The sequence below is a fragment of the Balaenoptera borealis genome (assembly GCF_965194805.1).
Source record: "Balaenoptera borealis genome assembly, chromosome: 8".
NCBI classification, from domain to species: Eukaryota; Metazoa; Chordata; class Mammalia; order Artiodactyla; family Balaenopteridae; genus Balaenoptera; species Balaenoptera borealis.
Window position 1 is genome coordinate 71,896,335 of NC_138865.1, and position 18,506 is coordinate 71,914,840.

General features: G+C 41.9%; 1 protein-coding gene across 1 annotated transcript in view; it reads left to right on the top strand.

The window, feature by feature from the left end:
* PGM5 (phosphoglucomutase 5) overlaps positions 1-18,506 on the top strand; it is a 188,435-nt gene that overhangs the window by 129,647 nt on the left and 40,282 nt on the right. The window contains exons 8-9 of the mRNA XM_082403675.1: positions 2,976-3,111; positions 6,738-6,921. Of these exons, the coding sequence (XP_082259801.1) occupies positions 2,976-3,111; positions 6,738-6,921 (320 nt within the window). The remainder of the gene's footprint in view (positions 1-2,975; positions 3,112-6,737; positions 6,922-18,506) is intronic.

Consider the following 18,506-nt stretch of genomic DNA (forward strand, 5'->3'; position numbering starts at 1 on the left):
AACCATTTGATGGCTTTGTACTTTCTGCATTTCCTGTTGAATTTATCTGTCACGGATATGACATTATAGTTCACTTGCCTTAAAGTTATTAAAAGGAGAGTTGTTTCCCCAAAGCCCCCTCTAAAGCACATTATGAGAGTTCAGTGGAATCATGTGTGTGTAATTGCAAGTCATCAGTGTCTCCATCCCCACCTCAAACAGCTGTAAAGAGCACAGTTAATTTTACTTGATCATTGGCCCCTTATGAATCTGGGCAATGTTTAACTTGTAGGTGAGAATATCCAAGCCAGTTCATAATTTACTATGTGGTTGGCGACAAACGGTTGAGGTGGGTTTGTGTGGGGTTTGTTTTTTTTTTTTGATTCTGCTAAAATAACTTTATGTCTCTCTCCCCTAAATTATGACATCTTATCAGATGTCAGACTTAGCATCTAATGGGTCTATCTCTAGGTAATGTAATCCAGCTGGAGATTCAAGGTATGCAAAGCCCATGTTTTAAAACAAAAAGGTATTTCTCTCTAGCCAGTAAATAAAAGTGATTTTTTTCAGCTGTAAAAGGACAAAGGATTTTGACATTATCCCACGGGGCAGGGCTTCCTAGACTTGTTTTTTTGCACTAGGCCATGGAGCTAACCCAGCATCTTCCAAATTTCTTCCATTTTTATAGCAGTGTGCAGAGTTCCTTGGCTGGGACTAGAGTCACTCCATTGCTGTGATGATTAAAAGCCCAGGGTCTTCTCAGGCTAGAGACAGCCACAACCAGACATCTAAAAGTGTCATCAGCAGACCATTGATCAGTGTATGGAGGAGCCAAAGACTTGATCATTTCTCCTTTTAAGTATCTTCACTGCCCTCTCAAGGTTGTGTGTTTTCCTTTTTGAGCAAAAGCATTTAACATTTAACACTGCAAATGTACCAAGAAGTATAAATGGTCCATAGCTTTGGTGAGAAGTTCTCAAAGTTGCCTAACTTAACTAAGGTATTGTTTCAGTCCATTTTCAAAGTTTAAACAGCTCTGTGTCATTGAGTCTTCCTTTCTGAGTTTCTATGTTTCGTAGCCCTGAAACCCAAGTACTGTTGTCCATTCTTATTGCTCTATTGCAAGAAGAAATGATCCAACTCCTGGTCCCAGTCTCCTGGTCTTAAGACATTGCTGTAGCTAGAGTCAGAGGATAAAATTAAATGAATGACTGAGAACAATTTGCCTCAAATTACGTATTGAGGAATCAGCACCAGGTTGGTACTTTATGTGAATTACCAATAAGATCAACAACAAGACAACCACTTGTGACATCCCAGTCATTGATCTAAATACCTGGGCATATTTAGTTACTTCATCATGATAGTAACCCATGAGGTAGGGGCTATTATTTCCCTATGTTACAGAGGAGGACAACAAGTCACACAAAGGTCAGTGGCTGAGCCAGAATTTGAATGTGAACAATCTGACTCCAGAACCTACCCACTGAGTGTGATTAAATTCATGTGACAACCCAACAAGATGGGTGATGGTGTCCCCATTTTACAGATGAGAAGCTGAGACTCAGAAAGGTTAACAACTTTGCGATAACTTCTCACTTTCCGGGGAAGTAGAAGAGTTTAGTTTTAAACCCTAATTCCAAAGCCTTCCCCATGCTTTTTCCATTATATCACCTTTCCTACACTACAACACATTCCTTTGTATTCAGGACAGAGCTTACAATTGGCCAATAGACAGATGCTTAAATGAGCCTCCAACATATTCCTCTGGGTTCTTTTTGCACAGGAAGCTACCTGTTTAGCCTGCACACTTTACCGTGTGAATACCACAATATGAGCTGCCTCTCTTTCTATGTAAATAGCTAGAGGAATAAGCTTCCCAGTTCCTTCCTGCCTCAGGGACTTTGTGCTTTGTCCCCAGATCTCTGCATGGCTGACTCCTTCTCAGGTATCAGCTCACATATCATCACTTCAGTGGGGCCGACCCTGACTACCTGTATTCGTTTCCTAATGCTGCCATAAGAAATTACCAAGAACTGGGTGGCTTAAAACAACAGAAGTTAATTTTCTTCTAGTTGTGGAGGCCAGAAGTCTAAAATCAAGGTGTTGGCAGAGCCATGCTTCCTCTGAAGTCTTTAGGGGAGAATCTTTCCTTGCCTCTTTCAATTTCTGGTGTCTCCCTGCCTTCCTTGGCTTGTGGCAGCATAATTCTGATCTCCACTTCTGTCTTCACATAACCTGCTCCTTTGTATTTCTCCTCTCTGTGTCTTCTCTTCTCAGAATACTTGTCATTGGATTTTGGGCCCACCTGGATAATCCAGGCTGATCTCATCCCAACATCCTTAACTTAATTATATCTGCAGGACTATTTCCCCAGATAAGGTCACATTCACAGGTTCTGGGTGGCCATATCTTCGGCAGGTGGAGTGGGGTTGGGGAGTACCATTCAACCCCACTCTAGGTAAGCTGCGCTGCTCTAGTAAAGAAGTCTTTGCTGATATCGTGCTCTGTGACATTATCACCCAGTTTAATTTTTTTCATAGCTCTTGTCCTTATTTGACGCATGTTGTTCTTTCATCTACTTTTCTGTTGCCTGTCCCCGCCTACTTGAATTCAAACTTGATGAATAAAGAGCTATCTTGTTCACTGCCATATCCCTAGTACCTAGACCAATGCTTGGTGTACCGTAAGGATCACCAAATACTTACTGAATGAATGATACCATTAGTCACATGTGATGTCACCTTGGCTCTTGGATCCTTTCAACAACTTCCAGGATTTTATTTTACTTTTTGATATTGTTTTATGTTATTTGAATTTCGGTTGCATATTTTTAGAAATGCAAGTTTATTATGGGGCATGTTTTTAACACAATAGATAAATATATCCTGCCATTTCAATGTAACACTCAAGTGCTAACTGGTCTTCATAGTTCATTTAGCTTTAACTTTTCCCCCGTGAACAAATCTTCAGCAGACTATTCCTTTCTCCCATAGGCTCTGATCACCTCCGGGAGAAAGATGGCCTCTGGGCTGTCTTGGTCTGGCTCTCCATTATCGCTGCCCGGAAGCAGAGTGTGGAGGAAATTGTCCGAGATCACTGGGCCAAATTTGGCCGCCACTACTACTGCAGGTGAGAAGGGCAAGGGTCTCCGTATGGACCCTAGGGAACTGCTCTTAGAGAAGGTTTTTTTTTAAAAAAGTGGGCTAGAACCTTAGGAGGCAGGCATCTTTCAGGAAGGTCTGAGGAGCACAGACGCAAGAGACAGATAACCCTGAGAGGTGGTAGGAGTGGTGTCAAGGAGTAGCCCTCCCCTGGTGACACCCCTCTGTCATCTTTTCATCCTGCCTGTACGGTGGGCAGCCATCCCCAGAGGGAATCTGAACTGCAGAACCTTGAAAGGTCCCTTGGTGGCCATGAAAGTTGTACAGTCAGACCGGGGGCTTTCCTTGTTGGCTTTCCACCCATAATTATCAAGGAAAGGGAGGCAAAGACAGAAGCTCCCCCTGATGGTCCAAACCGTGACCAAGATGCCTGAGCTGGCCTCCTCTGAAGGGACCACATGGCTCAGGAGCCCCAGATTTTGCTCAAGTTTTGTCCCCATGAAAGGAGTTACAGAAAAAAAGAAATATTACCCTGGGAAGGAGGGAGGGGAAAGGTCAGTGGCAAAGAGCTTAGGGTTGGGGGTTTCTACCACTTTCCTGTTGTTGAAGCAAGCGATGGGGGCAGAGTCTTCTGGCTGTGTGGCTGCCTGCTAGGTATGCTAGTACCACGCCATGGTTTAGGGGGAGCCGTGGTTGGAAAGGATGTTAACTGTGGAGAACGTGGGATTAGGGCAGGGAATCCTTGGGTAGTCTCAGCGGCTCTCTGTGTATTAAAAACAGAGACGGTGCCTCCTTTGCTTTGCTTATGAATAGTTAACTACTTTGGATGTTTGGTTGCGTTTCAAGAGCTTAAGGGACAGAAAGAAGGCTTTAGACTTCCCTTATAAGGTGATTGTTTCTTCTCTTAAGTGGTCATTTACTTAGATAAATATCAGAGAATAAGGAAGCCTATGATAGTTTTCAGTAAAATCAAAGAGACTGCAGTGCTCTGGGAAATGTAGACAGCGCCATCATATTCTTGGTTCCTGTTTAGTTAAGAAGGCCGAGGATGTGACAGCCGGGAAATCACCTCAAATTATTCGTTGTGTTATAAAATAAGGACTCTCAAGGCAGGCGGGAACTTGTTTTATTCACTAGTATTTCTAACAAGTGCCAAAAATCCTGATTCTTGTGGGCTTTTTTGGCATACCAAAGGGACCAATTGGCACAGCAAATCCTTTTATTGCCTGAAGCTGCTCCAAAAAATCCAACCTGATAAAATATATTATGACTGCCAATCTCTGGCTTAGTGAGATCGCTTTGAGTCAGGGATGTGTTCCTCATAATTTGTGGAATGATTATCTAGCTTTCTGCCAGCATTTTGAAGACATGGTATTATAATAAGTGTATTTATAATATAGTTCATTTTTTTGTGGCCAAGAGGTTACATGACAATTACTTTTGTCATAACAAATACCATATTAGAGAATATAATGCAGTGGAGATATAAATTCTTGTAGGACTCTGAATTATGTTTCAGATTTCTGTACAAGGAGATCACAGAGATAAAGAAAAAGGGAGGAGGGAATAGGTAGAACAAAAGTAAACATTTCCTTCAGCCTCTGGGAAAGGTAGGTTGAAAGTGCTTGTGAAAGAAAATGATTTCTAGCCTGACTGTTTTCTTGGTGGGGAGGAGATAATTAAACAATTTTGGTTTAACTGATACTGAGCCTGAAGTTGTATCTGAGAACCCAGATGATTTTCCTTGTATATACGAGTGGACCCCAGAAGGAATTCTCCATTTTGAAATTTCTTTCCTCGAAAGTGTGTTGGTGGTGGTGATGGTCAGAGGGGGTTTTTTGAGGTAGTGAGGGGAAAGTAGTGCTAGAACCTGCATGTGTGTGAAGATGAGCATTTGGGCAGCTGGTCTGATGACCTCAGCCATAGACTGGATGTGACCTGTCACATTAGTGTGTTTTCTCAACTTCTAAATCTCTTTCAGTGCCTCTCTGTCTCCTACTACACCCTCTTATCCCAACCTCCTGCCCCTTTCTGCTTGGCTGGGTTTTACCTTCTCCAAAAGTTATCTTTAAAGAGAATCTAGGATTAGAACACATACACTACTGAGAAGGAATGTTCTGAGAGAGTTCCCTGTTGTTTTGTTTCTGAGGCTGGGAGGACACACCTTGTGTAAGAGAGAGAGAACAGAAAAGAGGGGGGATGAAGGTGCAGGGGACCCATTGTTAGCCATGGTATCATTCCTTTTGGCTAATACCCTGTTGTCTGCTGAAGTCACAAAAGATCTTGAGTGGAAAAAAGTAGTAACAACTATTCAGATCTTCCTTCTTTAGTTCACTCTGAGAACTCACCTTCTTTCCTGTTTACAGAGAGCCCAATGTGAGATCCCACCACAGCTGCTTGAGCACAGCTGCCCCACCTAGGGCTTCCTTCTTAAACAGAGCCCCCTGGGTGTGCCATAAGGACTTGGTCAAAACCATCTGACATCGGGAAAGACCCTACAGTTTCCTTATGGTAGTGACTAAGAATAAAAGTAATTAATAGTTTTAAGCACTGGTGTCGGGCATTGTGCCAACTACTTGGTATGCATTATCATATTTAAACTCCACAACGACAAATGAGATAAGGGTTATTTTTAGTCTTTTTTTTTCCCTAATCACCTCCCAGCCCCATTGTTATATTTGATGTTCTTGGCTAGGGGGACCTTCTTTTTAATGAACAATTGTGATATTTCTTCCAAGTTTCCAAGAGAGTTTTATGGTACATTGAATTCCCTTCTTCCTTCTCTTTTCCCCTGCCTTGATTCCTCTCTCTCCTTCCTTTCTTCCTTCACTTCCTCCCATCTTTCATTCCATTACTTACAAAAAACACTACTTGTCAGAAGCAACAGAGAACAAAACAGGTAAGATCTCTGCCCTCCTGGAGCGTACAGTACTCAGGGGCAAAGACAAGAAATAAGGAAACAAATATATAAACAAAATAAATACAGATTGGGATAACTACCAAAAGAAGAAATAAAGGATGATAAGAGGCGGGGAGAGATAGAGGGAAGCTACCTTAGATGACTGGTCAGAGAAGGTCACTTTCTAGAGGTAACACTAAATGAAAAATGAAAGCTGAAGGAAGGGAATGTGTCAGCTATTTGAGTAGCCTGGGGAAGATTGTACCAGGGAAGGAAACAGATAGCAAGAGCAAAGGCCCAACGAAGGGAAAGAGCAAAGTGTCTCCCAGGACTGGAGAGGGGGCCCATGTGGCTGGAGCATAGTGAACAAGAGCGAGAGTGGGACAAAGTCAAATCAAGGACGTGGGCAGGTCAGATCCCACAGTGCCTTATAGGCTGTGGTTAGGGTTTTGACTCTTGCTCTCAACATGACAGGCATTTTTGGAGGGATTTAAAGGAAAGGATTGGCACGATTTGATGTTTACAAGATGATGCTGGCTGCTGTGTGGGGAATGAATGGAGGGCTGGGAGGGGGAAGAGGGGAGACCAGCTGCAGATGCTTCTCTGTGCTGTTCTTCCATGTTTCTTCCGTGTTCTTCCATGTGCTGTTCTTCTTTAAACAAAACCAATGATTAAATGACCTTGAGAGGCCCACCCAGCTGCTGGTTCTCTGATTAGATGTGTGTTTATCCTGTGTCCTGCTCCTCCCTCACCAGGTTTGATTATGAGGGGTTAGAGCCCAAGACGACCTATTACATCATGAGGGACCTGGAGGCCTTGGTCACAGACAAGTCCTTCATCGGCCAGCAGTTTGCTGTGGGGAGCCACGTCTACAGTGTGGCGAAGACAGACAGCTTTGAATACGTGGACCCCGTGGATGGCACTGTGACCAAGAAACAGGTACTTGCTATGAAATCGCCAGAACAGGTTATCAAGCAGAGGAGGGGTGGTGTGCGGTGGGGATGCAAAAATATCCTACAACTGCAGAGATCTTCAGCGATGATCTACTCTGAGCCCTTCATTTTACAGATGAGAGCCCTGTGGCCAGGAGAGAGGAAAGCCCTCGGTGAAGGTTACCTACTTACTTAATGGCAGAGAGTGGATTAGAATACAGGGCCCTGGCTCTCTGTCCAGTATTCTTTCCACTTGGTAACTGATGGGCCAACACCACAAATAGATTTAGACCCAACATTTCTTTCTGAAATGTTTGGAGCCTGCAGTCCCTCTATATAGTGGCCATGACTGGTGACAGATTCAGAAAAGTTTCCAAGAGCAAGGGATCCCTTTCCTTGGGACCCCCAGGTACAGGGATGTTTCACCTTTTATTACCTTATGTCATTACCTTATGTCAATGATAGGAGCTTAGCCAGATGGGTTTGTTACTCCTGGTAGGGGAAGAAACAATTGGAAATTTTGCCCCACAAACCCAAAAGCAAGATTTATGGTTGAGAATTATATTAAATGAAAGATAAGTGGCAAAATCAACCACAACTTTTATTATGATCTCATCTCTGTGAATTCTATAAGAGATGTTGAAAGCTATTACCATTATTTTTCTTCTCGATTTTGTTTATTTATTGGCTATGGCAATGCTGGCCACTCTGGGAGCACATTTTAACATTTATAGTCTAAATAAGACACTCTGAGTAATGTTAAGAGAAGTTCCATTCTAAAATCCCCAAATTCTTATCTTCTTATCTTCTTATACGTGCTTCACCAAGTACAGACAACAAAATAAATCAGAAGCTGTAGGCTTTAGGGGACTAGATGTAATGGTAGATATTGCTATTTTTATTTTGACTAGTGTTTCATACATAGTCCTTGCCCTAGGGTCCCCTGACTTGCCGATGTTCCAAAGCCCAGTACCCTCCTGTTACTCTTGCAATATTCTCCCTCTGGTCTGCTTAGTTTTGTAGTGATCTTCCATCTCTATCAAAATGTCAGTCTTTCATTCTAGAAGGCCTTCCATGGCTGGACAAATTCATTACAGTCTTACTTTGGAAAGGTGTAGGGTAGTGGAGAAAATAGTGGTTAAGAAGTTTGAAGACACAGAATTGAATCCTATCCCTGCCACTTATTAGTTGGGAAGGTTGTTGGATTTCTTTGAGCCACAGTTTCTTCCTCATCTGTGAAACATCTATCTCACAGAGTTGTTTTAGAAATAGAACGAAATAGCATATATAAAAACTCCTAGCCTTTACGCAAGGCTTTGTAGTTGTGATTTGTTTTGCACAAGGATGCTTTCTTGTAGACTGGATTGAATCCTCTCCAAAATAATACCAGTGAATCCCTGGAGATGTGAAGCCAGCACACAGCACATGTGCATCTTTGAGCCTCCATGTCTCAGATAATCTATTCCAGTTTGGTACCATATTTTCACTTCTGTTTCACACAGGGTCCTCAGAACAAACTTCCCTAATCCAAGACTTATTTTGTTGTTGTTACTGTAGAATTTAAGAGTCGTAAAATACATGCTTTCTAAAGTATCCCTGAGAGGTTTTTTGTTCCCTGAGAGGAAGGCTTGAAAACTATTCCTTGAAGGTAATGTCTAGTCATTGGTAGGTTCTGGACCATATCAACTCATGCAGAGCTTGTTTGTTGAGCTCATTTGTTTTGCTGTTAAATCTACTAATACTCTACCTTGTTTCTTCTTCAATGCACTCAGCATTTGGGTGCTTTTTTTTCTTGGCTTTTCTTTAATCATTCACACCAGGCTAATTCCTCAACTGGATCTCAAGTTTGGACTTTGATTTATTCTATGTTCCTCCCCTTCAACACTGAATATTGGTTTCTATTTTTACTCTGGAATTTATTGATATTTTCCCCATACTCTTTTATCTGTCCTCAAAGGTGACCATAAATAGATAAGTGCTACCAGGACCTGCTCTTGGGAGTTTCTCAAGTAACAAAGGAAGGATAGTTGTTCATCCTCCTGGATTCCAGGACCCAAGTGATACCTTCATTAGCTGGTGGCCCCGAGTCACACTAGAGATTCTTGCTGGTCTGGGTTTGGCTCAGTGAGGGTTTTGGGAGATCAGTTAACACTCAGCGGCATCCCTATTGTCAGCAAGCCACAGATGGTTCTTTCACCACAGTTGGTCCTGTTGGAACAGAGGGGAAATTCCTCCACAGGTGTGGCCATTGCTAAACTTTCACCACTGAGGACCACGTTTCAGCACTCGTGGGATGTCAGTATTATCAGCATTCACCTCCGGGGCCAGTTGAGTCTGGGGCATAGTTTATGCAACGTTGTTGCAAAATAAACTATCCATTCCTAAAAGACATATTTGAATTTAAATAAACTAGTATTATTTTTAAATAGTCATGAAGTGCTTTGGTGCATTCATTCAATAGGTATTTCTTGAGAGCTTATCAAATGCATAATATTGGTTTTTTTCATGGTGCAGTTTTTTAATATAAATATATAACTGCTCTATTGAGATATAATTCACATAACATACCGTTCACCTATTTAAAGTGTACCATTCAATGGTTTGTAGTACATAGAGAAAGTTGTGCAATTGTTACCACAATCAATTTTAGCACATTTTTATCAACCTTCCCCAAAATAAACCATCTACTCTTTAGCTATCATCTCCCTTCTAACCCCTGGGAACCAATGATCTACTTTCTGTCTCTATAGGTCTTCCTATTCTGGACATTTCACATAAGTGGAATCATATAATATGTGGTCCTTCGTGACTGGCTGCTTTCACCTAGCACAATGTCTTCAGGGTATATCCGTGCTATACCATATATCACTACTTCATTCATTTTTATTGCCGAATAATAATTCCACTGTGTAGATAAACTACATTTTGTAGTTGGACATGTGAGATGTTTCTACTTTTTTACTATTATGAATAATGCTGCTGTGAATATTCATGTAAGTTTTTGTGTAGACGTAGGTTTTCAGTTCTCTTGGGTACATACCTAGGAGTGGAATTACTGGATCAAATGGTTAACTCTATGTTTAACCTTTAAAGAAGCTGCCAGATAGTCTCCAAACACAATTGTACTATTTTACACTCCTACTGGCAGTGTATGAGGGTTCCAATTTCTGCACACTTTCACCAACCCTTGTTGTTATGTTTTTTCAATTATAGAATACTGTAACTTAAAAATAGTCTACTATATTATGGGTTATTTCAAAATTAAGATACAAGGAGACTTAACCTCCACAAGGAGAAACAGAAGTATGCTTCACCTAGCAAAGCCGAAAGGAAACATAATAATGTAACATCTCTGTTTGCTGTCAGAGGCCAATTGCTATGGTTTCTCCAGTGTTCTGTCATGTTGGAGTCAGACAGACATAGGTTTGAAGGCTGGCTTTGTCACTGCCTAGATTTGTGACTTTGGGCATGTTACTTCTTTGAACCTCAACACAGTGAAGGGGAGGGGGAGGGCATGCTGATAATTACCATATAGGGTTATGGAGAAGGTTTTAGGAGAAAGACTTATAAAGCCCCCAGGCGCAGTAGCTAGTACTCATTTGATGCTCAAGAAATGTCAGTTCCTTCCCCCTTATCAGAATCCTTGACTGCATATCAGTCTGAGGAAAGGGCATGAGTGGCATTTAAGTGTATAGTCTTAAAGTCAGATTGTCTTGGATTTGAGCTTCGGCTCTGCCGCCTCCTGACTGGGTTATCTTAGGCAAGTTACTCAACCTCCCTATGCCTTTCTCTCCTGGCTGTGGAAATAGGAATAGTAATTGTGGCTAACTCATACGGCCATTGGGAGAATTCAATCAGATAATATATATAAAGTCCTAGTACCTAATAAACATTAGTAACTGGTTAACTAAAATAAGTTATGTTAAAAGAGCATCCTTGGGAAAGAAAGATTTTGGCATTTAATGAACCATAAATGATAAGCAAAGCAGTGGGGAAGAGCATACAACAACAACTTTGCAGGGTGTCACGCGAAGATACGGGAAGGCCCCGTCAGTTTCTGAGCTATCTGTGAATTGATTCAAACTCACATTTCTCTGCCTCCCCCCACGGTCCCCCACCCTCCATCACACATACATTTTGCTTCAGAAAGAAAAAGGTTTTTTTAAGGCAGCTCTGTCCCCTTTTTGTCCTTGATTTGAGGTCAGAGTCAGGAAACAGACCGTGGGAAGAAAAAAAGCTGTTTTACATGTATCTCTAGAGATAAAGAAGAAATGCTTCTCCATCCAAAATGAAATGAAAATCTTGTTCTGGTGATAAGCCATCCCTCCCACCCCCCACCACCATCCACTCCACTCCTGTGGAAATGTTCAGCAAAATCTATCCTGCCTGTGAGATCCTGTGGAGGTCATTCAAAGAGCAAGAAGGAACCCCCTGAAGTACTCATCCCCTGATGTGAATTCCCAGGGACCTCACTGGCCTCACTGTGGCCTGTCGGGTCTCGTGGAATTTACTATGGCTGCCTCCAAGTGTCTGATATTTTTGTGACCTTGGATGCCAGGAGAAAAGTTGATGTGTGCCTTCCATTAAACAGAACCCAAGAGAGGCTCTGATTTAGAAATAGCAATTGAGAGGCGTGGCTCAACAATTGCAGCTCGTCCTTCTGTGGTCCCATGAGGATATGTCACTTGTTATTTTCTGGTCAAATCTAGTCACATGAATGAATGATGATGGTTTCTTCAAATACGAGTGGGAAAAATAGCCAGTAGCTACTGCGAGAGTAGGGGAGCAGTTGGATCAAGCTGCTGACTAATTTAAGAGGTTCTTGATTTATGCCTTATAAAGAGATGGGAGAGATGAGGAAAGGTTAGACGGCTCCTTAAGGCATGAAGGGTGGCCCAGTCTTTCCTCAAGGATGGATTCACTGTGCAGATATCAAGATTTTCCATAGTGCTTGGCGCGCTCTCTCTTCCCTCAACTATCACTTTCCCAGGGAACATTATCGATACCCAGATTATCTCTTAGTGTTGTCCTCCCCATCTCATCCTTCTAGCCCTGACTATGAGACTCTCCCAGCTTTGGGAGAAGGGATGCTCCAATACCGGTGCTGTGAAAGAAAGACAACTTCGCAAATGGTACCAGCACTGAGTGATGGCGTATTGCCACCAGGGTGGGTATCAGTCCAGAACTATGACCTGTATTTTGAAAATTAGCTTTGAAATGAGAAACCTTGATACTTCAGGAGCAATATTTAACCAAACAAGTCTCTCTTTATGTCTCATCCAACTCCTTTATTTCTATTTAACAAGATCAAAAATCATTAAATTCTATGAGTGCTGAAGTCATTTGCAAGTAAAAGTTCAGCTGATATTAAAAAAAAAAACTGATGTAAATAAATGCATACCAGTTAGCTGATGTGGAAAACCAAATCCAATTTGATTATGTCAGACTGACTTTGAGCTTATTAATACCTCTTCAAGTTGTGCAGGCTGTGTGGAAACATTTTGATGTTGTCCTTAACCTGGAAAAGAGAACCATTTGAAATTAGTTCAGAGAAAAAGCACACTTTGAAGACTGATTCTGAAGTCAGTTTGCTTTTAGTGTTGTTATTTTAATATATAAGAAGGTGTCTGTACCTCTTAATTTTGGTATTTAGAAATAATAAAGAAAGTGAATTGGCAATCTTGAAATCACATTTCAGTCTGACATGTGGTGCTTCAATATATACTGTGGTGTTGCCAGCTCCTGGTCAACAAATATAGAGAAGTTTACCGAGGCCTTGTCTCTGGTGGCCTCATGTGAAGGCAACTGAACAGTCTTAGCTGGAAAATCTGGGGCCCCAGAGGGGCTCTCTACTCAGAGTTAACTGGTCATCCTTTAACTTCAAGCTTCAACTTTTATTACATACCAATCAATGAACCAACTGAGAGACTGTCATATTAACAATCCTTGTCCTATAACATGCCATTTGCTAGAGTGTGCTTTGGGCATCTAGAAGTAGAATTTAAGAAATCACTTCAGTCAGACTGGTTATCCCACCTACGGAATTTAGCTAAATCTGAATGTTAGTACCTATTAACAGTCCTCCTGTGTTGAGTAACAGAAATGTTTAGGGAGTGAGGTGTAATCGTTAAATGTATACTGTGATCAAACCTGGGTTAAAAAATCCTTTTTACGTTGCAAGTTGTGATGTCTAAAAAAATTTCCCTTAATAAATACACCTTCCTTTCCCACCTTAGTACAACATGGTGAAGGTAGTAGAAATTTGATTCATTCATGTCTGCATCCATTTAGTGACTATTTTCCAAACACCTACCACATGCAGTCAGCTTCCTGGGCATTGAGGATAAAACAGCACACCGGACAGGCTAGCAGGGAAGGCAGACTGACATTAAACTTGTAATGACTACAGAGTTTGTTTAACAATATTACAGAGAAATCACTTATTTGGAAGTGCGTAGCAGAAGGAACAAACCTAGACTAGGGCTCTGGAAAGCTCTCCATGGGGAGATGATACGTAAGCTGGGTCCTGAAGAGTGGTTGGAAGCTGGCTCCGGCGAAACTGTCTTATCAGACTACATGCTTTTCTTCCATCATATGTACTTATACAGTTGTTTAGCTTTCCAGAGAAAGAGCTGGGTTTCCTATGGGCAATCACGTTCCCCATGGGATGTTACAATAGCTGTGTTTATGATTCTCAACTCCAATGCTCATTCTACAAAACTGTAGTTGTGGGAAATAGAGACAGTTGGGCCTCTTAGTAGGATACCTTGAAAACTATGGATTAAAAAATTTTTTCCTAATGGCTACTTTTCCTATGATTTTGCCTATTTGCGTTCCAAGGACCAAACATATTTTCAGTGCTTTGTAATGACCCGTTGGCTGATTTGGAAACAGAGAGAGGTAGACACTGTTTTTGGTTAGTTGGGAAGTTCTGACTCCCCTGCTTCTGATTTGTTGGAGTTTTGCTATAATGAATTACCTTCTCCTGACATAACTGATTGCTTTAGGGCTATCTTCTAAAATGTTGGCAGTAGAATCCTGCTAAGATGTGTGGTAAGAATCTAAGCATTCTGGAATGGCATCCCAGTTACTTCCTACTGAAATACTAATGTCTGTGTAGTCAGGAGGCAGCCATCACCAGGAAACATAAATGTTAAAGGAAAAAGCTGCAAACTATCACAGGAACTGAGGGAGGAAACTACGCCTGTTGTCTGGGTAAAGTATGTCTGAATCCAAAATATCCCAGAACCGGGCCTGGTGTTGAGTGAACAGGCATCAGCAGCCATTTTGGCCAAAGACACAGGGAAATGGAACATGTGTGATCTAGTTCCATTGTTCCAGACTTGATAGTTGGAATCTGGATGAGGACTAGTTTATGTCTGCACTTCCCACTTCACTTCTCATCACCTAATGTGGTTTTTGCTGGATGTGTGTTGTAAAAGTGCACTTAAGAAACCATTTGACCTTGATTTCCCCAGATAATTATCTGCAATTGTTGGGTCCCAAGAGTGCTGGTTGGTTGTAAAAAAGGCTAGATGAGAATTGCTCCCGAGGGTAGGGCAGCTGGGTATGGCTGTGTAGTCAGTGCACTGCGCAAAGGCATGGGCCTAATGCTGGAGGAGAAGCTGAAATCCAGACCAGCCAAGAGGAAAGATGCTCTTCTGTAATTTGTCCACCCAGAGAGGGCATTGCTTGTAATTTATGTGAGGGCATGGTACGGACTAGCCAGCTCGGCCACTTGTGAACTCATGCTCACAGCTAACTCTATGACTTCAACAAAGAAAAATGGGGTAATTCTAGGTGATTTTTTTCGTGGCAAGAAATGTCTGTCCAATCCAAATCTTCTGCTTTATAAGCTGCATGCTTTCTTCTACAAAATATGGTTCAGATGTTACACAGCGATATTTTCACCTTGAAGCGTTCCAGATAAATCGTTGGGATTTCCTGTGGGAGATAACATCTGAGTTAATCTCACAGAGTCTCTCTCTTCCAAGCCTGTCCTGTCTCCAGGTTCATATGCCTGGGGTGGCCAACTGACTGTATATGCGACATTGTACCAGATTTCAGGGCCATATGCTGTTTTCCCCTGGAACTCTTCCTAAGTCGGTATTCAACTAGGTCAGATGCTGCCAAATAACTGTTGGTAATGTACAGTTCCTCCTTCCCCGCCTGGCTGCAACATGTCCTATAGTCTCCAAACTCACATCTGGCAGCTCTGCTTGTACTTAGCAACTTGCAGATTTCCCTGCGTTGATTTACACAAGGGCTTAAAAAAAAAAAAGAAAAAAAAAAAAAAACAACCCAAGATTCATTTATCAAACATTTATCAGATACCTACTCTACAAAAGGCTCTGTGCCAGTTTGCAGGACCATACACAACATATGAGATATTGTTCAAATATTTCACATGAGAAGCAGTGTATGGCTATCAGAGGTTTCATATGGTTCAACCTAAAATTATAAGCCTGCAGTGAGAAGACGTAGGCTGAAACCCTGGCTCCTCCATTTACTGGTTGTGTTACCTTGAGCAGGTTTTCTGACTTCCGTGTTCTTTTCAGTAAAAGGAGGAGATGGCCTGGCTGACCCTAAGGTCCTCCTTTCAAGACCTTAAGGTTGGGCTTCCCTGGTGGCGCAGTGCTTGAGAGTCCGCCTGCCAATGCAGGGGACACGGGTTCGAGCCCTGGTCTGGGAGGATCCCACACGCCGCGGAGCGACTGGGCCCGTGAGCCACAACTACTGAGCCTGCGCGTCTGGAGCCTGTGCTCTGCAACAAGAGAGGCCATGATAGTGAGAGGCCCGCGCACCGCGATGAAGAGTGGCCCCCACTTGCCGCAACTAGAGAAAGCCCTCGCACAGAAACGAAGACCCAACACAGCCATAAATAAATAAATAAATAAATTAATTAAAAAAAAAAAAAAAAAAGACCTTAAGGTTGTAAATTGACCAGCCAGGAAAGAGAATTTTATTGCCAGGAAGCCAGTTCAGTGGGAGATATGGAGAAGATAAATGGTAACAGATCTTTGTGTTTAGTAGTGATTTCAGAGGACATGGCAAAGTTTTAAAAATAAAATTAATCTTAATTCTGCCTAATTTAAAAATAAGTATGTAGCGTTGCACCACAAACCATCGCCATTTAGGCTTTATATAGCAATCTTTTGCAAAATCTGGAAAGTTAGAGCATAGCACCATTTTCACTAAAAGCTTTAACATAAGAAAAATAATTCTATTTATATAGTGATTTATAATTTTCAGAGCACTTTTCACATACATTTTCTGATCTGATGCTCACAACAACCCAGTAAGCCAGGGTGTATTATTTTTCATCCGCTTTTTAGGAAACTAAGGCTTAGAGAGCTTAAATGACTTACTCAAGACCGCCAGCTAACAAGCCAAGCCAGAATTTTAGCCCAGTTCTCTAGTTATTCCTATATCGTTTCCAAACTCCACAAACGGCAAACCAAAGAGGGGGCAAATCTGGGGAGGAAAAGAAATGCTACAGAGACAACTGGAAGCAGATTGCAGGATTTTTGTGTGGAGCAGTTCTTTGACAATTCTTTCTCATTGGGACAGAGCTAAGGTGGGCAAAACCCCACCCTGGTCACTGAGGCATACAACCATGGCCACTCAAAGGGTTTCCCCTGGGCTGGAAGTGCAGTGCCCTTTGTATACCCCACCCCATACTTAACATTATCTTCTAATGGAGGAGGGCATCTTTTTCCCTTCTTTGAGCTTGGGGCTGTTGTGTCATCCTGGAAATTCCCGCTCCTATAGCTGCTATGGTTACAGTGGTATCATGGATTCCTTCACTGTTGCTTCAGGAATTCCTTAGGAGATTGTGCTAGAAGCAATTAATGTCAGATGCTCAAGAGGAGATGCTTCTAGTGGTTCTGCTGCTGACAAGGCGCTAGGAGGAGGCTTTCAGGACTCAGCAGCAACATGATGTTTTATTAGGCCCCTGTGTTATGGCCTCCTAAGATCCCAGTCTGATGGTAGTATATGCAAGAAACCTCAGATCTTAAAGGCATCTTCCTTAAGACTGACATGTGGTATAGTCAGTCACTCGGTACATGAGGGAGGTGACCTAGAAAAAAAAAGCTACGACAGTGCTGTCCGCATTTGGCTACACATCAGAATCACCTGGAGAGCTTTTACAATCCCAGTGCCCAAGTCACACCCCATACAAATTAAATCACAATGTCTGGAGTGAGAGCCAGGTACCACAGTTTTTTTAAAGACCCCTAGCTGATTTCAGTGTGCAGTAAATTTTGCAATTAATAGGCTAGCTAATGATTTGTCCAAGATCACACAGCTGGGGACAGGAACTTACCATGGTTCAACTCCACTGTTTTTAGCTAAAACCGACCCTTGCCCTAAAAATGAAGGATGAGTAGACATAGTATCTTTCACAATTACCCTTCAAGGTGAATATGTAGCCCCAGTTCATTAGTGAAGAATATGAGTGTGTTTCCATTTGGCCTTGTTGTATGTGGAAGGAGACCTTCCAGTGATACTCACACCAGCTGTTGGACATGTAATGACATTCATTCAACAAGTGTCTATGGAGGGCCTACTGTGTACCAGGCTTGTCCTAGGCTGTATCAATAAATGGTGAACAAGGAACGTAAGGGTTTTCCCTCCCAGAGCTTATCAGCTAATGAAGGACCCAACGACATAATTCAGTGATTCCAACACTTTAGGGTTAAGAGTGTAAAGGCAACTTATTTTATTCATTTGCACTGGGCCTTGTTTCTTCAAGAGGATTGTGGCAACAAACACACATAATGAAGTTGTTAGAATATAAATAAGAAACAGAAATCAAGACTAGGGAAAATATAAATAAGAGTAGAGAGTCAAGAACAGAAGAAGAAAAATTTTAAATTATGCAAGTCATAAGGATCCACTTGGGCTGAACCTCAAATTTGGCATTAAGTGTCCTGGCAGCCATATTAAAAGGAAACTATGGTTAGTTATAAAGTTCTTGTTGTCAGAAAGAAAACAAAATACCAGTTCCTCAGGGAAGGAAAGGCTTTCCTAACAACTTGGCTCTTGAGGAGATGTCTAATGTGGAGCTTCATACAGTCTCCTACAGTGACTGCAAAAAATGGATTTTATAACAGTGCCTTTCAGACCCTGCAATAAAAGTGAGGATATAAAACTAAAATGCGATTTAATAAATCTATTTCTGTCATGAGTAGGTGATCAGAAGTAGGTTGATTTGGGCCAAATATATGTCCAGATGAACCTATGACTGGAAGGTGCAGTGCCTGGGGGACACCCTTATAACAGTCTTCATAGTTTCTCTCTACTGGGATTTCCATAGGCATATGGTTATATTTTTCATTTTCTGGGGTAGAGTTGAAGGGTAAATGTTCCATGTTGTGGATAATGGAATAGTTTTTACCAGGGGTCAGCAAACATTTTCTGTAAAGGGCCAGATAGTAAATATTTTAGCCCTTGTGGGCCAGACGATCTCTGTCATAACAATTCAGTGCTGCAGTTGTAACACAAAAGCAGCCACAGACAACACATACGTGAACGGGCATGTCTGTGTTCCAGTAAAACCTGATTTATAAAAACAGGTGGCAGGTCAAA